Genomic DNA, 26,029 nt, shown 5'->3' with positions numbered 1-26,029 from the left:
TTACCTATAAATATTATGAAACAAATTAAGGAATATGTTATACACATACATATATTTTTTATATAACACTTAGAATCTTAAGTTTCTGGATGTTATTCTAAATACATGTACGTTAAGTATGTATTATGCAGAAGCTTGTTTTAAAAGGTTGTGTGTTCAAATAAACGTGCGAATATAATAATAAACTCATTTGTACATACATATGTAAGGAACATTTGAAAATATTTTCAAAGTTTTCTAATTGTTTCACAAACAATAATATTGTTTTTACTCAATTTCTCAGTATAAAATTTCTTATTTGTTAAGAAATAATTTTATAGAGATTTTTACTTTTTAAAACAAAATATGATTACTTTTATGGATTCAACATTTTCAAGAAGTTGTTACGAGTAACCATATTATTATTATACAGCACTTATAGCTGCTGTAATTTAAAAGAATTTTAAAAGAAATGTTGCACAATTCATTTTACGCTAAAGCAAATGTTTCAATTGTTCTAAGTAAAAAGTGAGAAAATTTTTTCTTTTTGCTTTTCATTATTATTTATATTGTGGTTTAAGGAAAAATTTTCTTCTAAAGAAAAATTACTATTAAAATGTTAATTGAATAATTTGTTAAGAAACACATACAAATTTCTTACAAACAAATTTATTACATGAAAACAAAGATTGCAAAGTGAAACTTCAAAGTAAATTCCTTTGACATTTTGCTTATATCAAAACGAAAGTAAAGGGTTTCTCATTCATATTATGAAAAAAAAAAAAATTTAATTGTTTTACAAATTTCAAAGGAAATTACTTGATTTTAAATTCTGCATCTTAATGATTATATGATGAATTTCCATAGAAAATAAATGATTTTTTTGCACATGTCGAGATCTTCTTTTTCGATCGAGAACTGAGCGCGATTGTTTTAAAATAAAGTATTGAAAACCTAGAATACAACAAGGCGTTTTCTAATAAAAAATTAGTTGAATTGGTAAAAAATCAAGAAAAAGCTTAAATTTTAATAGGCTTGTTAGGTCATCTGATTATAGGGAAAACGATATACAAACTCTGTTTGGAACTAAAGAAGAATTATTTTGAATGCTATTGAGGAGTGTAAGAATAAGGGATTTAATAATAAAATAAAATTTAACTGTTTAAGTTTGCAATATAAGCTTGTATAATGTTGTCCTTAATTTTTCATAAAAATTTCAAAATACAAATCTAATCTTTAATAATTCAGAGATTACCCATGTTGCCAAGTGTTTCTTAATATTTTTCGAATGTTTTTTAAATTGATTGATAAGCCTCAAAAGTTATTATTTTGATTTTTATATAATAAACACTTTTATTATTTTTATATTAACTAGCTCCGTTTTACAATACGACAAGCCTAACTTTTGGGTGAAATCAGACTTTTCAACTCAAGCTTATTGAATAATTAAAAAATTTCCGTCAAATTTGTTATTTAAACCCTAGTTATATATGGTTATAACAATGAATTAATGTAAATCAAAATTTTATTTGAGTAATTTCCGTAAAATTGAGTTTAAGTGAACGAAATTCACTTAAAGAAAAATTGGATCATAGAAAATGAATCTCCACTAAGGACTTAATCTACATTTTTCTAAGCATATCAGCCTAATGTCTATAAAAATTGAGATAAAAATGAAATTTTCTTAATCTTATGGAACAATGCGACCATAGTTCTTAAAAAATATTAAATTTAAAAAACTTTGCAGGGAAATATTATTGAATAAAGTAGACAAAATTTTAAAAATCTACAATTTCCAAGCTATATGTAAATAGTATGAGAACATAAAATGATTTGTTATTTTAAATGAGAGAAACTAAAAATTCCAATTATACTTTTAATTTATAAAATTATTTTCAAAATAGTTTCAATTCCCAAAACAAATTAAAATTATTAACGCTCGGACAGTAGACATTTATTTAGTTATTTAAGGATATTTTAATTTATAATTTGTAATTCGGAAATTTATAAATGAGTACACATTATCGTCTATATGTATACATACTTATATACAAATGAGATTTTATTTTAATATAAACTTACTTAAATGAATATTTCCTTTTGCGATTTGAGTTTCCTGTATGATTTCTTTGTACTTGTTGTCGCATATGTGAATATTCATTTGATGTTTCATCTCTATTAAGTGATTGTTGTTGCTGTTGTTGCTGATGCGGTTGTTGTTGTTGTTTGTGTTGTTGTGATTGTTGTTGCTGCTGTTGCGTTGATTGCTGAGATGAAATTCTATCATTTGCAATTGCACCATCATCAACTTGAACGGTAGATGATGTATGATTAACAGAATTATTTGTAACAGATCCATCAACTTGTTGTGGTGTGATTTCACTTGGATTAACATGATGTCCAATTTGTGTCATGTCTCCACTGGCCATATACATTGAACTAGAGCAGGTACCACTATTATATTTTGAAAAATATGGAAGAGAAGAGAAATATTTTTATTTTATTGTTTTGTTTTTTTATTTTCATTTTATTAAAATTTACTTTGCAGTTTGTTGAGCATTTAAGTCGTAATAAATATGTGAATATTGATTAACTTCAATTGGATTTTGAATAATTATTGTCTCTGAATTAGATTCCGTATTTTTAATTTTTCTATATTCCTTTTCGCCTTCGTTTTTTAGTTCTTCTTCTTGTTGTTCTTGCTTAATTTTCTTATAAAATTTATAATGTTTATTGGTACATAATGCCGTTGTTTTTAAATTATTTTCAAAATTTTTATTTAAGTGATGAAAATCACGATTTCCTAAAGTTTCTATACTAATAAATTCGGTTTTAATATCCTGATCCTGCAGGATTTTTTTTTCTTTGAATGGTGAGTCTGAAAATGAAAAAAAAAAACAAATTACAACCATTAAAAAATAATATAAAATATTTATATTATAAATGACATTAGACTCAGAGATTAACGACTTGAAGAGGTTTCTGTTTATTTTGTTTATTATACTTCGAACATGAAAAATTAGTTTTCTGTCTTTTTATCTTTCAATATTACTTGAATTTTGGGAATTGTACTTTTGAATTCGCATTCTTGTATGTGTTACCTTATATTTTCCTTGAAAGAACTTAGAGGATTTTATACTAACATAATAAAAATTTTGTCGCTTTGTAACGATCTCGGATCTGTTCATATATTTGAACATTTTATTAAAAAAAGCTTTGAAAATAAAGAATAATAATGGACCGTATTAATCAAAGAAACGGAAGGATTTGAAAAACATTAAATCTTGATAAAGAACGGCGTACTTGGACGCACCTCACTTCTTAATAGATGTTTTTATTTTTGTAATGCATCGGTCTAGTAATAATGATTTTAGTGCATTTATTGTAAAAACTTAGCTTGGTCGGCATGTAATTCTGTGGTTATAAGCAATAATTGCCTAAATTTAATTTAATAGCTCTGTATTTTATTCGTACGAAAGTATTTTCGAAGGGTACTATAAATTTTCCTTACCGTTTGCAACGTTTAGAAATAATGGTCTGAGTTTCGATCAGCGTCGAATTCTGAGTTGATTTAGCTTTGTCTGTCTTTCGTTCGTTCATACGAGCGATAGCTCAAAAATCATTGAGGTTAGGTCACCCCATTTTCACAAATGATATTATAAATAGCAAATGCCAGAACCCTATTTAAGTTGGATATGATATACCTACTGGTTCGGGTAGTTGCCATACAATTTCAAAGTATATTGTGTGTGTATAAATTAGCCCTACTAATGTGTTTAATAAAAGTCGGTGAAATTGCTTGGTCCCTTCTAGTTGCTGTCATGCAAATTGAAAAGTTATTTGACTATATCTTTTAAAGCCTGTTCAACCTACAGTACTAAAATTTTACGTTAAAAGTTGTTGAAATCTCATTAGCGCTTGTAATACCTGTTACAAAATTTCAAAAGTTATTTGGCCATATCTCAGGAATTCAGCGCAAAATTTCGAAAATTTACACAAGCAAATATATTATTTGGGCCGTTATGTTTGATAAAAGCCGTTACAATATCTCGACTGTTTGTGGTAGCTGCCAAAGAAATTCATAAGCAGTTTGTCCATACCTGAGACACTTTTATAAAGTCTCTCAGTTATGGACAAACTGCTTATTACAATTTTATAAAGTTGAAATTTCGTACAAATTAATTTGGTAATGTAGCTATCACTTTCAGTAAAATTTTTTCAGATTATATCGGATTTTATGGTAACTACCATAAGTTATGTATAAAATAGAATTAGACACAAAAAACAAGAGATTGTATGAAAATGTATCGACGCTCATTGACTCATGTATATCAACTATCGACAGTGAGATTAACTTAGAGTTGGCACGGTCAACTGTATCTATTCTCGTTTTAGTAAAATTGAATTTTACTTTTAAATTAAATTTTTCTAAATTAAATATAGTCCACTTTAAGAATATTCGAATAATTTATAATTTTATTTATATTCTAGATTTAACTTAGGTTTTTTTTCTAAATAAATTTTAATTTTAAATTGAAATTTTATTATTGATTAATACTGTTTTTTTTTTCAATTAAAGCAGCTTTTTCTCTGAAGCCGGGGGAATTTACTGAGGTTTCATCTTTGACTTTTTAACAAAAATTTTCGAATGATTTATTTTCAAATATCACACATATTATCATTATTATTATTTTATAAAATATTATTTAAATTTTCTGATTATTCTTACTCTAATAAATCGTCTTTGAATATTGTAATTAAAATTTCTTAAAAGTTTAAACTGACCACAACTTTACAATTTGTAATAATTTCTTATTAAAATATTTTTTTTCAATTACCTATACTCGTAGTATAATTATAATTAAATAATTATTTATTGAACTGGTAATTTTTTCATTTATTTATTTCCTTTTGCAATTAAATTAAATATTAAAATAATTTAAATAAAATAAACTGAGATTCAAAGTAATTTCAAAGTTCACAAATACTAGAATTTTAAGTAGATTTTTTTTTATGATAATTTTAATCTTAAAATAAAAATACTGATGATTAATTTCAATTTAATTTTACATTAATCTTAAATTTTTATTTATTTTTTAATTTAGTTTATTATAAATTATATACAATACTTTTACTTTTTTAATTGTTCACCCGACAAAAAATTTTGAAGTGATTTTCTTCTTAATATTTTGTATCAAAATGTTTAAAAATTTTTAAAATTCAAGATTTTATTTATACTTGACCAGATGAAAAAAGAAAAATGTATCCTAAAACTTAATCATTACACACATATAACAACAAATTCACATATGTACATATACTACATGTGTGAGTATATACAAAGAATGTGTATACACAGTGGAATTTATCTAAAGGAATTTCATTATTGTGTATGTATTTGTGTACTCAGAAATGGTTCACCTATCAGATTAAAGAATTTCATTGTGCAAAATTTTTATTTGTAGTAAAATGAATTTTATTTGTATGTAAATACATATATATAAATATATGTATTGTAAAAGGATATCATGTATTTATATAGGTATGTTTGTAGATGTACTTGGAATAATTGAATATGTTTATGTTTGTGTATATATATGTTCGCATATGTATAATATTGTTATGTGGAATTGAATTTTATAATAAAAATTATTTTTATTTTACATAATAATTATTTTATGTACATATGTTTGAAGAAATGTTAATTTAATTTTTGAATTTTTAAGAATAAAAAGTGAAAGGGCGCATGTTCAGCACCTTTTTATTAAAAAAATTGTTTTTACACCTAACGTTGGGAGCGGTACTTGATAGTAAATGTGAAGAATTTGAAAATGTAAAGTTTTTTTTCTTTAATTTTATTCAACAGGTGCTTGTTAGTCGCAAAAATGTACAATGTTCGAAAAGGATAATGTACACTCGTACTTATATCTTAGGTATTCACATGATTTTGTTAGAATTTATGAGCAAAAAATAAATGGAAAGGATTTAGAAAGTGGTAATACTCAACAGCTTGTTATAAGCACTTATTATTGCGATTAATAATAAAATTGTATAAAAATTAAATTTTTTTTTCTTAACTAATGCTATAGTAATCATTTTCGTGTTTTTTTTATCAAAAGGGTAACATGAATTAAAATTCTCTGTATAGTAGTCCTAGTTGAATGTGTTTTCTTAATGGTCTGCATTGAGTATATGATTTTCACGTGATAAAATCTGGTAGAAAAGCAGAACAAGATTTAATTGCTTATATTAGCAGAGTTTGATTTGTAATTAAAATTAATAATTTATTAAATGAAATGTTAAATCCACTCTATGTTATCAATATAAAGATTAAATTCTGAAAGGACTTAATTAGCTATTATGGAGTTAATAGTAATCTACGATAAAATATTTAGTGAGTGCGTTTAGAAATGTGATAACATTTTTTGTTATTTTAAATAATTATAGAGTTCTTCTAGGATATTATTTTTTTGACAAAAATGAGAACAGCTCTTTAATATAAAAACATTGAGTGAAAATTCATACTGTCATAAATTTACAAATAAAAATTTGAGCAATTTTACTGAGGAAATGTCCCACAACGTCATGCTCACTAGCCAGGACCCGCCCAAACTGTCTCTTCTCTTATGGATCGGCGCTCCATACTCATTGAGAAGGGGCATCGGAGTCTTCTCTCCTTCCTTATAGTACCTGCAGGATCCGTCAGTCCCTACATAAACCACATTAATAGACTACATAAGAGCGAAAGAAAAATGGTCACCATATATAGATTTGGTTCATCAAGAAAAAAACCAATAACGAAAATAAATTTTTTTATGTAAAGAGTTTATTTTAATATGTAAATGACAGAAAATAGCAGTCAACATATAGAATATAGGGGTGGTGTCATTAAAAAGGCATGCATTTCTCGTGAAAAAATCTAAGTAAGTTCAAGGGTGGTAAAAATCTGTTTATGTTATGAAGGTGGTCCCAAAGTATTGCTGAAAATGTGTTGAGGCTTTGCTATATTTCAATAAACAAAAGAATCTACTCTAAAAATTGTGAGAGTACCTCAAAAAGAAGATTTATAAAATGTTGAAAGAATATTTGAAAGTAAATATGGAAAAAATGTGTTTAATTTCATAAAATGGTTTATAACAATATTTTAAAACCTATATATTTAAAATGCACTTTGTACAACTTAATAATTAAATATATTCTATTTTAATAAATATAGGTGTATGTAATAGCTTTATTGAGATTATAAATAAATTAAAAATGTTAATTTTTATAATATTATAATCTTAAAGTTCATCTACTTAATATAGCAAAAATTACGTGTATAAATTTTAATGCAAATTAGAATTTCTATTCCAAGTTTCTTTTTTGTTGGTTTTTTCACATTATTACAATATAATAATATGTAAGTTCTCAATTTGAGATTAGGAAGCCTTAATTTTATATGCATAAACATGTTTAAATATGTTCAAATAAAGAATATTATATTATTGTAATAATACCAAGTATAGGAGCTGATAAAACTCGCTCAAAATAAAATAAAAAAGGTAAAGTTTTATTAATCCATTTTAATTCTAATTATTTAATACTAAATTCCCTAAATGATGAGTCGAATTAGATTATAATTTTAATTCAATAATTATATTTGAATATGAGAAAAATATTACATAGGTTAAAAAGCCCTGCATAAGTGAATATTTATTTTGAGTCGAATTTTTTTAATTTTATTAAAAATTCTCTAGATTTTTAACAAAAAAAAAACCGAAGATATTTTGTAGTTTCGAAATAATTTTTCTTAATTTGAGTCTTAAACTTAATTTGAATTTAAAATTTTTATTTTTTTTTTCAAAAAACAAATGCATGCAAGCATATGTATGTATATTGTATGTGGTGTAATGTTATACTGTTGCATTCGCATTTTATAAACTACTACACAAGCAATATTTGTGTATATGTAAATCAAAAAATTAATAATTTTGCTCTCACTTTTATAATATTTTTTTTTCAATAATAAAAAAACCAAAAAACATTTATTTTTCCTTTCAATATACATTAAAATTTCCCAATACGATGATGAACATAAGATAAATGATAATTTTTGTTTAATCTCGCATCCCCAGACACATAGAATTTTAAATATATGAATTTCATTAATTTTAATTAAAAGCCCAATCTTATATATTGTTGATACGATGCCAAAATTAATTTGAAATTTAAAATAATAATTCATTTAATATTCTTTTTTAAGTTTTTCGAAATATTTATTTGTTTTTTCAGCAGTATTTAAAAAAATTGCATATTTACATAATATGTGTATAACAGTTTTCGTAATAATTTCACCAATTTATTTAAACTAATATTTTGTATTTACGTCTTATATTTAAAAGTATGTCATCATAAAATTAATATAACTATACTAATATAAGTCGATGATGAAGACTGACATGTGTTGCATTGAACACATGTCAGCTTTACTATATAATAGCATATGATAAAAATCTCTAAGGTTACGTATAGGGAAAAAATTACATTAGAAATAATGTTTGTTATATGCACTTATTTTGAAGGAAAACTCCGATATACTGAAAACGGTAAGTCTGTTGATTTACACATTATTATTAAATCAAATTTGGAATTACTGATTTGTTTTTCTTTTTCAGAATAATTTTTATCTTAAAAAAGAGGCCGGATATCTGAGTAAAATACTTGACATCTTTTTATAAAGGAATATTATATTAAAAATGTTTTTAAAATTCTAATTTTTTTCTAAAACACGAGAATATTTTTAATTTTATTTAAAGATATGCATATATATACATATCTATATGCGTACTTAATAATAAAATTTATAAAATAAAAAATTATAATATTGAAATTTTTATGAAATAAATTCTAATTTATTTATCGATTAGATTTTTCATTTGAAATAAATTATTTAAAAATAATTATTATTAAGCGAATTGTATTAATAAAGAAATCTATACACAAGGTGTTTCGCATAAGTTGGTAAATAATTCCAGGGGTGATTCTTTGATTAATTTCCAGCAAAAAATTGTATGAGGGGGTGTAGATATACTCGTTTTCCAGCAACAGTTAGTTGGAAAAAAGATACCGGACTTTATATCCTGCATATAAATAAAGCCCTCCCACCCCCCGGCCCTACAATTTTTTGCTGGAAATTGGTCAAAGAATCATTTCTGCAATTATTTAGACACACCTTGTATAATTATTATTTAGTTATTAATTTATTTAATATTACTGAGATAAAATAAAAATTAACAGCAATAAAAAAAAGAAAGGAAATTACATAATGAATTTTGTTAAATTAATTGAGTTTCAATTCAATTCATTAGGGCATAAGAATAATATAAAGTTATATAGGAAGATGTTTGTGTACAGGATTATGAGATTTGTTCAAAATTTCTTCAATATTCCATATTTGAAATGTGTAATTGATTATCATATATTTTTAAAAACAAATGTAAATACAGTTTTTTAATAAGTGTAATACAGTTAATTGAACTTAATTTTAGATTGGTATTAATTATTAAATTGAATTATATTTAAAAAGTACGAGCACATTACTATATTGCTTAAGAGTCCAAACGCGAATAATAGAATATGACCATCTGGTAGCCAAAATTTCTGCACCTTGCCAGATTTTATTCGAGCGTAAAAATTGAGATCTTTGCACAAAGTTATGACCGTCGATTTTGTATAATACTAATTTTTAATTAATAAAACTCATAACAAATCGAAAAGTAGAATAAGAATTTTCTTAAAGGGATTTAATAATGCATAATTTGGATAATACTTTATAAAGAGCCCAAAATTAGAGTTTTCACTGTGTATAGGATTACAAAATAAAAATTATTCTTCTTCTGTTTAAGGCGCACGAATATATATGTTTTCTGCATCAACTTAAAGTTCGTCTGCCGATATTAATTTTTGTATAGTTTATTGTTCCAAATAAAAAAAATTAATTAAGAAAATTCACATTCCATGTTTCTTAAATATCAAATATTATTAATCAAAATAAAAGCTCTCAAATTTCTTAAATTATCTACTTTTATAAATCTGTAAAAACCAATATGTAATTTTCACATTTATCCTTAAATATTCAATTATTTTTCGATTTGAAGAAAAAAAAAAGAAACAAAGAATATTATTTTGAATCAATACGAGTAATATAAAATAACAGTAATTATAAGTGTTATATTTCATTTATAAGAAAATTGGCAACGAAATGTTAAGACAGATAAAAGGAAAGAAAAAATGCTCACCTTTCTCACCATTTATTTTTTCACTCGTCACCTTTGTCGATTCAATTTTGACGTTGAATAATTGAAAAAAATGATAATTTTGAATAATATGATCCGTGTTTTTGCAGCAATTGTAAAAAATTCCTTTTATTTACGGTAATTACCTGTTAATAAAGAAGATAACAATAATTTTCATCAATAATAATGTAAAATATAAAAAAGAAAATTATAATTTTTATGAAAAATTATTATGAAAAAGGTTAGACTTAACAAAAGTAAAAAAAAATACAAAGTTTTTCAATTTTATGTCATGGCAACATAAAATGGTACCATTTGGTATTTGCGAAAATTTATGATAAATTCATAAATTAATAAAAAAATGGTAGAATTAAGAAAAAATTTGGATGAAAAAAAAACTGGGTTATATACCTATCTATTGTCATATTACCACTTTTATAACAGTAATCTAAATTTGTATAAAATTTTTAAATGATTCATCTTTAATCTTTTAAGAAAGAAAATTTAGAAAATTTATTTGTAAATCGTCAAACTTCATATAACGATTTATTAAGGCTCCAATAGAAAAGAATAATTTAATTTTTTAAGGATTTCTAAAATATTACAAGGCCCTTAATAATTCAACAATTAAATTTGAAGATATTAACGATGTGTTCAAAATGTGACGATGGGAATACTATTGATTTAACACAATTTGATCTCCGTTTCTATAGAAATAAAATTCGCTGGAAATTAAATTTTATCAATTGCCACAGTTCTCTGGGTATATATAATGAAATTTGAAAGATCATGTTAAGGCTTTACATTCTATTTCTTCAAAATTAATTAATTGCTGCCGAACCCGTTGGGATAATATTACATTCTTTGCAATATTATTGTAAAACAGTGATCTAGTTTGAAAAAGGGAATAATAGAATTATTATTACTTTCCTTTAATTAAGATAATACATATTTTTATTTCACCTGAAAATCTCTATGGTATTAAAATACGTACATGTGTATTTGTTAACAAGGTTGAACAATTGAAATTATACTTATTTCGAATTTATTCAAGTTTAATGTAACTGTAAAATTTTTATATTTGAAAGGAAAAACCTTCTTTTAAAAAATATAGTAATCCTCTATTTTTCTTCCTCTTCCATTGTTTCATATATGAAAAATCGATTTTTAATTAAGATTTTGTATCGATTTCCTATATATATATACATTTATGTAATCGACTTGATATAGAACAAAAAATAATGTATGTAAGTATGTATGTATATATTTATTTGCTATTAGATTATGTTATAGTGTTGCTTACATAATTTGTGTATAGTTCTAAAGTGACACAATTGAATTTCGTAGAAAAGAGAATAAAGAGAATTGTTTTTTAAAAATACAATTGAAATTTCTTTACATAATTATTATGGTAAGGCAAATTTGGCCTTGATGTCTCTTGTAATTTATTTTTATATTAGAAAGGTAAAATATTGTTGCTATTTTATTTATTAGGAAATTAAAAACAAAGTTCAAAAGAAATGGATTTGTGCTTGAATAAAATTCAAAAATATCTAAATCCATAAAAATCGAAAATTAAAATTTTGCACATCTCTGCCCGCTTATTTATTTAATACCAGCACAAAATCCTATACTGTAAGAATGTACGTACGAATTGTAGCACGGGCTCTATGAATAATACTGAGAAATTGCTGCATCTTACAAAATATAATATATTAACATGTACATCATAATATGTATGTATATATATATTCTTGCTTACCATCATACTCTAAATATACTTCATTCCTCAAAATATAATTTAATAGTCAACATAATAATTTATCAAATTTTCATAGATGATTGTTAGTACTTTATGTCAGAACTTAAAAAAATTTACATAAATATGCTATCAAACCTTCGCTTGTCCATATTTATGTAAATTTGGGTATTTGCCTGGCAATTTTCAAAGGAACTTGGAAATATCTTAGAAAATATTAAAGCTATTTACACAATCGAAATTTTTTGGCAATGATGAAATATACGTATTATTAAACCTCTAATTTTATAAAAAGCATACTTTATATTGTTGAAGTTCTTATGCTAGGTACCGTAAAACTTCAATACTAGTTTAATTATATGGCAGAAAATGTTCAAGTTAAAACTATATAAAAATATTATACGAGACAACATGAAATATTATATGGATGAGGCCTTTGTTAGAACTAGTTTTATTTGAGATTGTGTTGAAATTAAAATGGCCGCTCTCATAACACTACTGAAAACAATAATATTGTTTCAGGTTATCACAAATTTTATATGATCAATTCTACATATTTTTGGCAATATTAAAATAAAACTGATATACACGCAAATTAAACTTCGTAAAATTTAAAAGTTTTTAATAAAAAAATAATTTTTTGAGATTTTCTAGATTTTTTACAATATTCTTTGCTACATAATGTAAACAATATGTATGTCCTTAAATTATATACATATGTACATCCCCTTCAAATAAAACAATGTATATCTTGTATATCAATTTCAATACAGATTTCTGGAGGAACGCATAACATGTTTACATAATACTTATAAAATATATTTATGTTCAAATATTAAATTTTAAATTATCTTCAAAAAAAGAATAATAATAAATCCTTTTATAACATTTACAATTGAAATAATATTGATTGTAATGTAAAATAAAGTAAATTTGTTTATAAAAGCAAAACAATATGAAAAAAATAATAATAATTGTCAAAAACAAGTACTTTATTCTATGATTACTCAAACAATATATTGAACTTCAAATGCACACTAAGAAAGAAGAAAATGATTAGAATGATGGGTGAGTTAGCCAAATTGGAGGAGAAGTAAGAGATGTGGTAAAAGAATTTTAAAACATCCTTTTCTTCTTTTTACAATTTGTTTATTGCTGTGTGTGTATTGTGCATATTATTTTTTTTACCTGTACTCGTATTGCTTACTTTTTCACAAATTTCAGAATGATTTTTTTGGTTTTTTCTAAATTTAAATGACTATTTTTTTGACACATGCCTTCTATTAAAAGATTTTATTTAAAAATGTTGGATAATATTTTTTATATAATAAAATTAGTTTAATGGAAATTAATTTCATTGTTTTGGAAATTTTATTATAGATGCGATTTTGTTTACTTTTTAATTATTTATTATGGCGTTATGTAATTTTAAAGACAAGGTAAATGAACAAAAATTCGAAATGCCGTGATTTAATAATAATTCTTATTAAACTTCATTTTCATTTGAAATAATTTGTTAGTCAAAATATTTTATGGTAAAGAAATGTTATTTTTAATTTCACCCAAAATTATTACACATATAAAAATATCTTCCTGTTTTAAATTTAATTAATTGAATTTCAACAGAAAGCTATTGTCAAATTTATGAAAATTAATATTTTCAAAATTGCCTATTAGGAAAATTTAGAAAGTCTATTATTTCACTTAAGTTTTGAAATTTCTTCGGGATTCTAAGTGGGGTTTTACAATAATTTGATTGCAATCGTAGAATTGAACTAAAATATTTCCTGTTTTATACATGGGAATAACGTGAGAATTTAAATGTTTTAATATTACAATTTTGTGTCAAGCCGACTCATGAGAAATTTTACCTTATTGTGACAAAAATTTCACTTCTATCTTTAAGTATAAGATTATAGTTCAGCTTATTTGGTGCTTTTTCATAATATTCATTCAAGATACCTGAACATTTCCTTTTATTATAATCTTCAATTCAATTATAATTACTGTATAAAATTCATCGTTAACTTTTAAAATAAATTTTTATAATAATAATTAATTTAACTAATAAAAAAACAAGTAATTTTAATATAAAGTTTTTACTTGCAATAATTGCATATTTAAATTAAAATTAATAAATCTTTATCTGATATTTGATAACAATAATTATAATGCTATATATAAAAAGCTTTAGATTTAAAATGAAACGTGATCTTGAAAATTATTATTGCACAAATGTAATAATTTTACCGAACAGGTTGCAATGCATATATTCATATATATATGTAATTTGCTTATTATTGTACATATGTTGGTTGGTTGACGTGGCAGGTGAAACAGGTCTGTCGCACGCCAATTAGAACTAATGTACTGTGGTCTATTTAAGCCACCAAGCTCCCATCAGAAATCTATTTAAATCCCCGATACTAATCTACGACATCTAGTCCAACCCCGTCACATACGTTGTGCCCCATGTGACCTGCTGCGATACGCTGATCTCTCGGCGGTTGCAATACCTTGTATTGAAAGGCTATCCACCCGCGGTTAGCGCACGATAAGTAATGCCTGTATATATCATTTTCACCTCATCCGCCCGATCATTTCCCGCTTTATTATGGTGACCCCAGACACAAAGGAGTGTACACTACAGCAAGTGCACACTTCCCTCCCCCCTAAACTCCGGCTCACAACAATATTTGCCCACAAGTTTCGAGAGGATACACTAGGTGACAAAAGCGTCCTTGTATATTATAATTATTATTTGCATTTTTTATTATCACTGTTTTTTTGTGTAGTCGCTATGTGCTAGCGTTCTAGTGTTAAATAATTAGAATCTTTTGTCTAAAGTTTGTCTTATAAAAGAGTGAGAAATGTAACATTCACGTGACGGTGTGATTACTTAAAATCTAACTTTATATTAACTATATAAAGATATATAAAGAGTTAGAAGCATTAAATTCTCTCTGACATGCTATAAAAATGTCATACTAACACAATTTTTCGTGGTTTCTCAAATAATTTGAGATTTTTAATTGTTACTATACATACAATTGTATATTGATATGTATTGCATATGCATAAGTACATTCGTGAAAAGTTATTTATTTTTTTATTTGCTCCATTAAGCTTTAAAGCTTAAAGCACAAACTATAACTATTTTCTAATGAGCTTAAAACTATATTATATACTTAGCTTGTATATAGTACATATACGAGTAGTAACTTACGCACATATTTATAACAACGTATTATACATTTGAATTGTTTAAACCTTTCACCCTTTCATTGTTATACTCGTTAAATTTATTATTACAACTTTACATTAAGATTCTTCACTAATTATTGTACATATAATACACAAATTGCACATTTATGCTGTTATAAATAATGAATAAAAGACGTCACAAGAAAAATCAAATAATTGTAGCTGAATAAGGAAAATTATTAACTTGTTCTATAATATTGTATTTAATTTAAGAAATTTCAAACATCTTGTCAATACCGAACAATTTATCACTAATCTAGAGTGACCTAAAAAAATTTTCTCTGAAATTTTCTGATTAACTTCTTGGAAAATGTGCTACAAAAATACCCAAGCAATTTTTATTTTAATTTTCCTCATTGGAGGAAAATGAGAACCTTGATACGAAATAAAACCGTCCTGATTTTCTAACAATGTTTTCGTTAACTACTTCAATGGTAAGTGAACACAATTTAATTTTAAAATTCTATATAAATTTGATCAATTACGATATAATTATATAAGTAACCAAAAAAAAGATTGATTTCCCTTTTGAATGAGTTCTTTTTACAACTCCTCGTTTTCCTATGGGTTCTTACTCTTTAAAGTTTGAAAAATGTCAATCTTTAAAACTTTATTTTAAGTAATTGTCATTTTAACCAAAAGTATTTCCTAATACCTTTACTAAATTAATTAGCAAATATGATTCAAGCTTTCAAAAAATATTACTCATATATAACTCCTAAATTTATGCAAAATTACGTGATATGAAAATAATTCTTTCATGATTGTTTCCAATACTTAGATACCAAAACTGATATAAAATTATAAAAAACTTTAGACTTCAATTATTATAATTATGGAAATGTGCTATTTTACAAAACTTCCTATTGGCTTAAAATAAATAGTTGATAGAATATTGAAAATGTAATGAACTATTACCTGAATTTTTGAATTATTTCTTAATATAGAGGCATGGATAATAATTATTTATAAATATAAGCTAATAATAAAATTTTCTAAATGAAAGTTAGAATTGGTCATTAGTAAAAAATTTAATATTATATTCTTGATCGAATTTCAGTGGGCACCTATATGAAGTTCAATATCCTATAGTTGTTAGTTCAAATATACATTCACAAAAAAAAAAATGCCTATATAAAGGTACTTCAAAAACGTAAGATTATCAAGCTTTTTATATTTTTGTTGCTTTTTGTAACTGTGTTTGATTTTTTTTTGTTTTTGTTAATTTTGCCTACAAGTATACCGAACTCTTGATACATTTTTAATACGAGTACTTGTTATTTAATAGCAGAAAATATAAACTTTATTTATATACTTACTAAGTATATAATGTACAAACTACCACACAACTATACTATATTAATTATATGCTTTCCTAAATATTGTTTATGTATAACAATTTTGTGTATACAAGGCGTTACAATACATTAGTATTTGTTTTATTTATATACAAAAAAGAAATTCTTTCCAAACTTACAAAAACATATTAATAATGCACATACATATATGTATGTATGTAAGACTACTTACTGCATATTGTACACAAATGCACTTTTTAAACTAATTTTGTATATTGGTATGTCTAATATGTCTAATAGCTATAGTGGTGTTAGTAAAATGCCGTTTGTTAATTTGCTTTAAAAAATATAAAAATAAAAAAAAAAATTTTTTTTTTGCAAACAGCCTGATTTTTATTTAAATTTTTTGTTTTCATTGTAATTGTATTAGTGTACACGAGTTGAATATATGTTTGGTAAGGTAACAACAAGGGAAAAAAGTGCATTTATTCATTTCAAATTTATTCTACGTCGCAATTTTATATCTTTTCCTTTTTTATTATTTTGTATTATTGTTTTCATTGTTATTATTGTATTATTGTCAAATACCTCAAACATAATGTTATATATATATACATAATATAAATGTTTTACAAAAACGTACATCTGAGCTTGTATTTAATATTTAATTGTATTATGTAGACTCTATATAAGTATATACAGTATATCAGTTTTATATATCACATATTTACACCCATGCATACTTATACATTATGTATTCACAACATTATACAAAATTAGCTAATATTTATTATTATTATCAGACGATGAAATAATTTTTGCAAAACTATATTGACATTGACTTTTGCAGTCTAATGAACTTCAAACAAATCTAAATAGTGGAAAACAAAAAAAAAACGATATCTAGAATATCGTAATTGATTTGTAAATAAGTGTTTATTACATGTATGTACAAATATTATACGCTTCGTATTATGTATATATCTACATACATATATGCTTATAGTTTGGCTTAATTTCAAATTCTCTTATCACATTATCAATTAATTTACATGGCTATTACATATATTAATTCATACTTGTATTATGTTGTACATGTCATATTGTATGACATATTATGTCATACAACATAATATTTAGTGTTCTCTCATACTCGTAGAAGGAGAAAAAATTTATAGCAGCACATCATAATAATAGAATTTAAGGGGTATAAAAGTTCGATATGAACTGACAAGCGCGGTAGAATTAAAGAAATAAACACATTATATTTCTAATTTTGGTGGTAATATCCTTAAAAATAAAGAGAAGACGGTATTAAGTATATTTTAAAATTCTTCAACTCTTATGCTTAACTAAAAATTATTGCCATATTATTGCACTTTTGAATTATTAATGCAATTATTTTAGCATATGATTCAATAAAAATTTTGTTACCTACACACTCTGGTTTTTAAGAATTTTTATAAAATTAACATAAGCTTATTTTGTTTTCATTCAATTCATTCTTAACATTATTTTCATATTCTTACGTCCAATTTATGTTTTTTATAGCAAATATTTACGGACAAGTGTTAAATTTAAAAATAACTGTATGTAATGTGGATGAAAGTTTTATTTAAAATATTTTTATAAAATTCATTTGCATTCGTCTTGAAACTCTTTAAAGGTTACATTGTATACATTTTCTGAGTTAAAAGAAATTCTGTTAAAATTCAATATGAAATTTTTTACATTATTTTGCATAATATTGTATTTTGGTAAGTAATGACTAATTGAGAAATAACGATTAATTTTTAAAACAAAATTTTTTTCTATATTTGTAATTTTAGGATCAATTGCTGGAAAACCATGTTTTAATTTTGGTAAATTTATTAAACCTTTTATTCCTCGACCACATGAACCACCAACTGGAGTCGTTTCTGATTATCCAACATATGATTATCCAACTTATGCTTATCCAACTGGTGACAGTAGCAGTAATTCAAGCTATTAAATTCCTTCTCCACATTGCCATTTTGGATTTGGTTTTAAAGAATAAAATAATTAAGTTTGACAATAAAATAATTAAGTTGGTTTGGAAATAATGAAAACACAAAAGTATCACTTAAGTAGGAATGCGTTGTAGAAATTTTTTTTTGATTTTTATATGAAAAAATTTAAATTTATACTTTGTGTTATTCTAGATTATTCTCTAAATTTGAGTGTTTTTACATTGTGAAAATCAAAACTGCAATTACGAGTTTTTGAAAAATGAAAAACAGTTTTTGTTTTTTTTTTAGTTTTAGTTTTGATGTTTTTTTTCTTATAAAATTTTTGCGTACACTTTGTCAGTCTGCATTTTTTTAATTCTAATTACTGAGTTGTTTGTTTTTTAGCAAATTATTAGATTTAAAAAATTTTACGCGCAAAAATATTTCAGGCAAGCTAGGAAAACCTTTAAATTTCTTAATGAACTTAATCTATTAAAGTTAAAGAACTCATAAAAAAGCTACTTGCCAATTAAAAAATATGATTTCAAGTTAATGAACAGTGAAAGATTTATTGAAAATTCTTTAAGGTCATTGAAATTAATATGAAACTTTCATGTCATATGATTCACAATATTAATCATTAATGTTATTAGAGAGTAGGAAACAGGCACTGTAAATTCATTATAAAATGCAAATTTTCCTTCATTTTACTTAATTATGCAGTTGAAAACCATACAATTTAAATGCCTATATCAATATTTTTTAAGCTTAATAAATATGTAAAAATTTTCATGAATTTAATTTCACATTTTATTCTTGTGGCAGAGCGAGAGTTAAAAATTATAGTGTTCATACCCTTTTGCTTTCCATTATTTTCATACCCTTTTGGAGTATATGAGTAAATTTATTATAACAAAACAACATTTTGATCACATATACAATAAATTTTTATGACCTTAAAATGTTTTGTCTGTAAACAATATTATGTTTGTATATTATACAACTGTTGTTTTTTTGAAAAAACAAAAAATATTTTTGCAATTCCTTTATTTTCAAAATTTTTGCATTTATGTACTTATGAAGCCGAAATTTTTTCAATTAAAAAAAAATATATTTTTTAATTATTTAAGTAAATATTTTTTTTAAATTTATTTTTTTCTTGAGTTAGCATGCTTAAAGAACTGGTGTCTTACTATGTAATTGGATTTTCATATTTGCAGAAATGCAAAGGTAGTACTATGCAAATTGATTAGTACTACCTTACCATTTTTCCGAATACAAAAATCGAATTACATAGTAAGGCCTCTGAACATATTGTAATATATACGCGATTACTTCACAGGATAGTGGTATTAATATAAAAAATTTATAAAATTGAAGGATGGTCTTAAGAAATAATTTTGAAAATTTATGAAAGAAAAAAAACAAAGTGAAAATTTCAAAAAATTGCCTAATTTCAGGCAGTAGAATAATACATATTTACATAATAATGTACATGGGAAAAATTATTTTATGAGAAGGTATAAGATTGATCATATTGTTTGGGAGTCATGTTATATTTCAAATTAAATACTGGACTGGATTAAATAAGAAAAATTCTATTTACAAGTTTAAGTGCAATTGTATTATACGTATTTAAATATATAATTATAAGTATATCTTATTTGAAATAATACTAGCTAGTATGGCTAAAATTTGTAACTTCAAAGAATTTCGAATTGTTTTGAAGGCACTTTTTTCAAAATTTTATTTCAGACGCTGCAATTTTTGAATTAATTTATTAGAAGATTTTTAATTTCCAGAAGCTTAATATTAAAACAAATAATTAGACAAATAATTAGTGGGGTCAAATATTAACATAAAAAGTAATTATTTCAATAATTTTATCTCTATAAATAATAATAATTAATGATAGACTATGAAAATTGCTTAAAGTTCAAGAATATCATGTGAGAGTAATTAATAAATTTACAACTTTTTAAATATAAATTAATTATGAGGACATTAGCATTTTCATTTGAAAACAGCTGTATATTTGGTATAGCAAAAATTACTAGCAAAATATGAAAAATGTGATTATAGAGAAAATACAAGTTTGTTGATAAAACGTTTGATGTTTTAAGTACGAAATTCAATACACAACAATATAATTTAATCAGCATTATACGTGATTGAAATAAAGTATGTAAGTTAAATATTTCTCACCAACCTATAAAGTCTTAAGGTATTATCTGTTTATTAATTCGTCTCTGACGCTAATTCTATTTTATATTAGCATTGAATTTCTAGCTTAATAGGTAGTAGCTTTCGCGAATATTATTCATATAATATTCTGATTTAAACCTTTGACCATATGTAAGCTCTTATAGTTGATAGTAAATTTCCTAATTTTTCAATACCACGTTCGATTTTACAATTTTAGTGACAATACTCGTAAACATTGGATCAATTAATATTAAAAATGACAACTCATCAATCTTCTCGAAATTGAAAATTTATTAAACCTATATGCAAGCACATTATTGGCATTTATTAATAACCTTTGGTGGGTCATTTGCTTCGCTTGCATATACGTAAAACTATTTTTATTTAAATTGTTTTCCTTACTATATGAAATGAAACTCATATTGTTAGTAATATAGTTATTAAAGTTCGATAAAATTTTTTAAAATTATTTTAATAATAAATATTGTAGTAATATAAACTTACCATTGTAAATTCCAAAAGAGAGAAAATATTAATTTTAAAATGTTATTAGAAAAAATTCATAAAAATATTTATTATACTATTAAGTATTTATTTTTGGCATTTTATTAACAAAATTTCTCAACAATTTTTAAAAATCTAGTAGTTTTAAACCTTGATTTTTGTAATTACTTTTATTTTATCACAAGTTTCTATCTTGCACTTCGTTTATAATCACTATATACAGTGTAAAAATAATCTTAATATTCAATTTTATATACTATATGATTATATAATATAGAAAACAAGTTCAATATAAATTATATATAATTATAAATTTTAATCAAACAACGGCATAAAATATTGCGAAAATATATATATAAAAAAATAAATAAATAAATAAAAGGAACAAAATATTAAAAAGAAAAAAAAACAAGACAAGAGTTTAAATTATTATAGAAGCTTTTTATGTAAGCATGTATCCATGTATGTAAAATTTCTACTAGGTTATGAATTTTTATTATCTATATTTTGTTTTCTTATTATTTATACATTTATTTTTTGTATAGTTTATACATACAATTGTGTTACAATCAAGATCTGAAATTTCTAAACTAAGCGATTTTTATTTGAATTAAATTAAGCATAATGGCATCTATTAAGAAAAGTTGGAAGGCCTTTTTCTAAATTTTTTTACTATCACTTTTTATAATTTTTGTAATACCAAAAGAAAGTAACAAAATTTGTAAGCCTTAAATAAATCAACCGCTTATAGCTCCCACCTATACCCATACCAAAAAAATGCATGCCATTTCTTAGGTTTCAAATGCCATTAAAAGCATTAAATATTTAATTATTAGCCAAAACCGTAGAATGTGGGAAACTATATTAAAATTACTTTAAAATTAATAAATTTTATTATGCAAAATTTATATTAATTTAATTAATGTATAGGAACGTTTTTTTGAAATAGATTTATGTATGTTTTAGTTAACGCACATTGTGTCGCTGTGTATCGGTTCGATTATATTGCAAAAAATTACAAATTTCTTCAAATTAAGTAAAATTTTTATTCAATAATTGATAAATAATTAAAATATAATATTGTTCAATAATTTCAGATATTTATTGTAACATTTTCATATTAATATACAATAGCTATAATGTATAACAAACGATATTTTACATTCATATATTATAGAAATTATATATATATATATATATAAACAATTTTATGACTTGTTACTTTAAATTATTATATGTATAAGTATTTATATTTATATATAAATTTGTAGATATTCACACATGAAAATAGTTATCTATATATGTATGTATGTATATTGTCGTCGATATTATAAATGATGTAATTTCACATTTTCTTTTTTTTGTTTCACTTTGTCAAATATTAAATAATTTCTTTAATTAAATTATGCTTATTACAACATTATTATACATTTTGTTTTCTTATACAATGTATGTATTTAAAATGTATAGATATATATGTATGTATGTATTAAAAAATACCTTAGCAATTAAATAAAGGAAAAAAAAATTATTTATTAATTAATTATTTTTTATTTTATTTTGTTTTTTTTTTTTTATTAAATTAATATATTTGCACTTTTTGTTGCGGTCAAATTTTTAATAAAATTAATTTTTTATACATTTATAAAATAATTATTTGTTATTTTGTTATTTAATATTATAAAATTCTTGCTTTAACAATTTCACTTCAATTTCTTCTTTCGAATATTTTGTAATTAATTTTAAATTTACATCCGTGTACATATATTCTTAATATATATAATATAATATTGTATAAAAATAAATTATTAAATTATTTTGAATAATAATTTTTTTTTAAATTTTATTTTTAACTTGAATATTAATGTTTAATTAATTAGAATCAATTATTTAATCTTATATAATATTAATTTTGTGGTTAAAAATAATCGAATTTCCCGATAATTTTTATATATATATATATATTTTTTTTAAATAACTTAACACAGAAAAATTTTAATATTACCGTAATTTAATAAAAAGAACAATTAAAAGAATTTCCACTTTTTTTTTATATATAAATTTTTTTTTTAGCTTTTCTTCCGGTAAAATTTAATATAGTAAAACTGCTGTATTACACTTTATAGGTTAGGTATACAGCAATGTTCAGAAAATTAAATAGCAAAATTTAAAACTATATAGAATAGATAAAACAAAAATCAAAAAAGAAATAAAACGGAAAACTAACAGTAATTTTTTTTATTCCTCTTTTATTTTATTTTTCTTTTTATGGTTATTTGTTCCTCCTCTTATTGGGATGCCCTGCGCACTAAACTTGAACTTTAAAAAATTATAAAAGTTTAGTTTAAAAAAAAACAAACGAGTTAACTTTTTACATACATATACGAAAATTGTCATACATACTCGTATATTGTAAGTATATATACATTCTTATAGAATAAGTGTGTATAAAAATTTGAAAACAATGCACTATTTTTATATACAATTGCAATAATATACAATATATAATTGATAAAACATATATGCATATATATGTGTATATAAATACAAAGGTAAATTTTTGTATATAGCGATATCAATAATTGTCCATTGTTTATGTATACTGTTATATACTTTCTATCGTATTAAATTAATATTAGTTAAAATTAATATAGGCAATATATATATGTATGTATAACAAAATAATATATTTATTCATATGTATACGGGTATACCTATATAATTATATCAATGCAAAAATATATAAAAAATAAAAAATTATTATTTACTTTGAAAAGTTGATAATATTTATAACTTACAATTCTAAATCATTCAATTGTAAATTAAGTAATAAAAAAAATATATTTGTAAAGTTATTTTTAATATATACATATATATATATAATTATTTATATATTATTATTATTAATATTTTATAATAAAAGCGCAAAATTGCATAGAATTAAAGTAAATAAAATAAAAAAAACTAAAAAAAAAAAAGCTTTCATATTGTGCAATAGTAAGATTTGAATCTATTTAAAACAAACCCGGTTTCTAAATAATTATTAATGTTTAGAATATTTTATTCAATTTCTTATTCTAATACTTACATATAGAACAAAGCTTTTTCAATATATAGAAGATTCCATGAAATGTAAATATATTTCAGGGGTGGTTAAAAGTTTAAGGTCGGGAGCCTTTAACAAAGAATTTGTTTTTAGCTTTCAATAAATAATGTACCCGCAAGTTATAATTGTTTCGTATGTATTTCGAAATGTTTTTTAAATTACTGAAAAAAAATATAATAGTGTGTAAGTGCAACGTTACATAAAATTTCATTTCTGTCCAAGTAAAGAATTATGCGACTCATCGAAGAGCTATGCAAATGCAGAAAAACAGTAATGTAATCGTTCGTAATCTATGACTCCCATTCTTCCTCTATATGCAATTTGTATAACCTGGAATTTTGGGTTAGTTAATTAGCTTTTTAATACAGTTTTATACTGTGGCTCTCAAAAAATTTCAAATTTTAAAAAATGACTATGATTATCAAGGAGCTTGACCACCCCTGTTATATATACATATATAATATTGAACTTGCACGACTTCTAGAATATAAAGAAAAATTTTCAATTAATATGTGCAATTGCACTTTTGCATATGAGAAATAAATAAATAAATAAAAGTTGGTTTTACTCATGAAAACTGAAATAGGTTTTTTTATAGATTTAATATATTTAAGTTAAGCGACATTACAATTATATATGGTGTGTTTTATATATGGTATTTAGGAATTGATAATCTTATTTAAATTTTCGGAAATAATTGCTTTTTAATTTTTTAAGGGCAGGTATTAAAGAAAATATTGAAAAATCTTCTAGTCTTCTTTTACTAATGTTTAAAACTAGGGGAATTTTTCAATTATTGGAAAAATCATATTCCAAATTTTAAATTTGTTAATATTTACATACATTCCAAAATAAAATTGTTAATAATTTTATATTGGATTATTTTATTTTCTATTATGTTATAATTACTTTCGCTTTAGCTATTCTAAACGTAAAAACAAATTAAAATTTGTTCTAATTCAACTGCCAGAATAGCCATTTAAATTTCTTATTTAATGTTATTTTAAGTTTAAAATAAAAACTTTTATAAAATTAAAGCATAAGATTAAATTTCTATTCCATTCACAATTTTGTAAGGCTTATTTAACTCTTGCAAACCAAAATTAGAAAATATTATTATTTCAAATCATTAAATTTCATACACACAATTAAATTGTTTAAAACTTCTTCTTCTCATCTCATTTTGTTTTGAAATTTTATCAGACAGCATTACTTCTTAATATTTCATAATAAGTATCCAGTTTCTAATAACGTGCTCCTCTAATATAACAATATGTCCTTCATGCATTACACTAACCTCATATTATTCTAGACTGAAATTTAATACATGCGAGTACACAATTTAAGATAATAGTTACAATGAATAAATATATATATATATATATATATATATATATATATATAGATACCTGTTAAAATATAATAATTATTTCATTTTTCATAAATTATTTTTGTCACAAAATTATTTTAAATTGCTATTTAGAATTTCTTAGAAATGAGAATTTAAAATTTTGCAATGTTTATGCTAGTTAACAATAAGTTATTGGTTAAAGATTTATTTATAATATAAAATATAATTAATTATGAAATTATTTATTAATTAAAGAAATTAAATACTAGTGTACTACACAATGCAAAAATACAATACTTGTGTCTAAGGAGCAAGA

General features: G+C 23.2%; 1 protein-coding gene across 3 annotated transcripts in view; it reads right to left on the bottom strand.

The window, feature by feature from the left end:
• The window catches only part of LOC129610101 (protein cycle), a 29,602-nt gene extending 6,049 nt beyond the window's left edge, over window positions 1-23,553 (bottom strand). The window contains exons 1-5 of one of the 3 annotated variants that reach the window (XM_055522462.1): window positions 23,262-23,553; window positions 21,257-21,469; window positions 10,260-10,402; window positions 2,521-2,857; window positions 2,062-2,433 (exon numbers count right to left, since the gene is read on the bottom strand). In XM_055522462.1, coding sequence (XP_055378437.1) covers window positions 2,062-2,414 — 353 coding nt within the window. In that variant the 5' untranslated portion in view covers window positions 2,415-2,433; window positions 2,521-2,857; window positions 10,260-10,402; window positions 21,257-21,469; window positions 23,262-23,553. Of the gene's footprint in view, window positions 1-2,061; window positions 2,434-2,520; window positions 2,858-10,259; window positions 10,403-21,256; window positions 21,513-23,261 lie in introns of all 3 variants that reach the window. The other 2 variants (XM_055522463.1, XM_055522464.1) reach the window with 2 other exon arrangements.
• Between the last annotated feature and the right edge of the window lie 2,476 nt (window positions 23,554-26,029).

Source organism: Condylostylus longicornis, unplaced genomic scaffold (assembly GCF_029603195.1).
Source record: "Condylostylus longicornis isolate FDR11 unplaced genomic scaffold, ASM2960319v2 ptg000044l, whole genome shotgun sequence".
Lineage (NCBI taxonomy): Eukaryota > Metazoa > Arthropoda > Insecta > Diptera > Dolichopodidae > Condylostylus > Condylostylus longicornis.
This window is presented reverse-complemented; position numbering and strand designations above follow the sequence as displayed.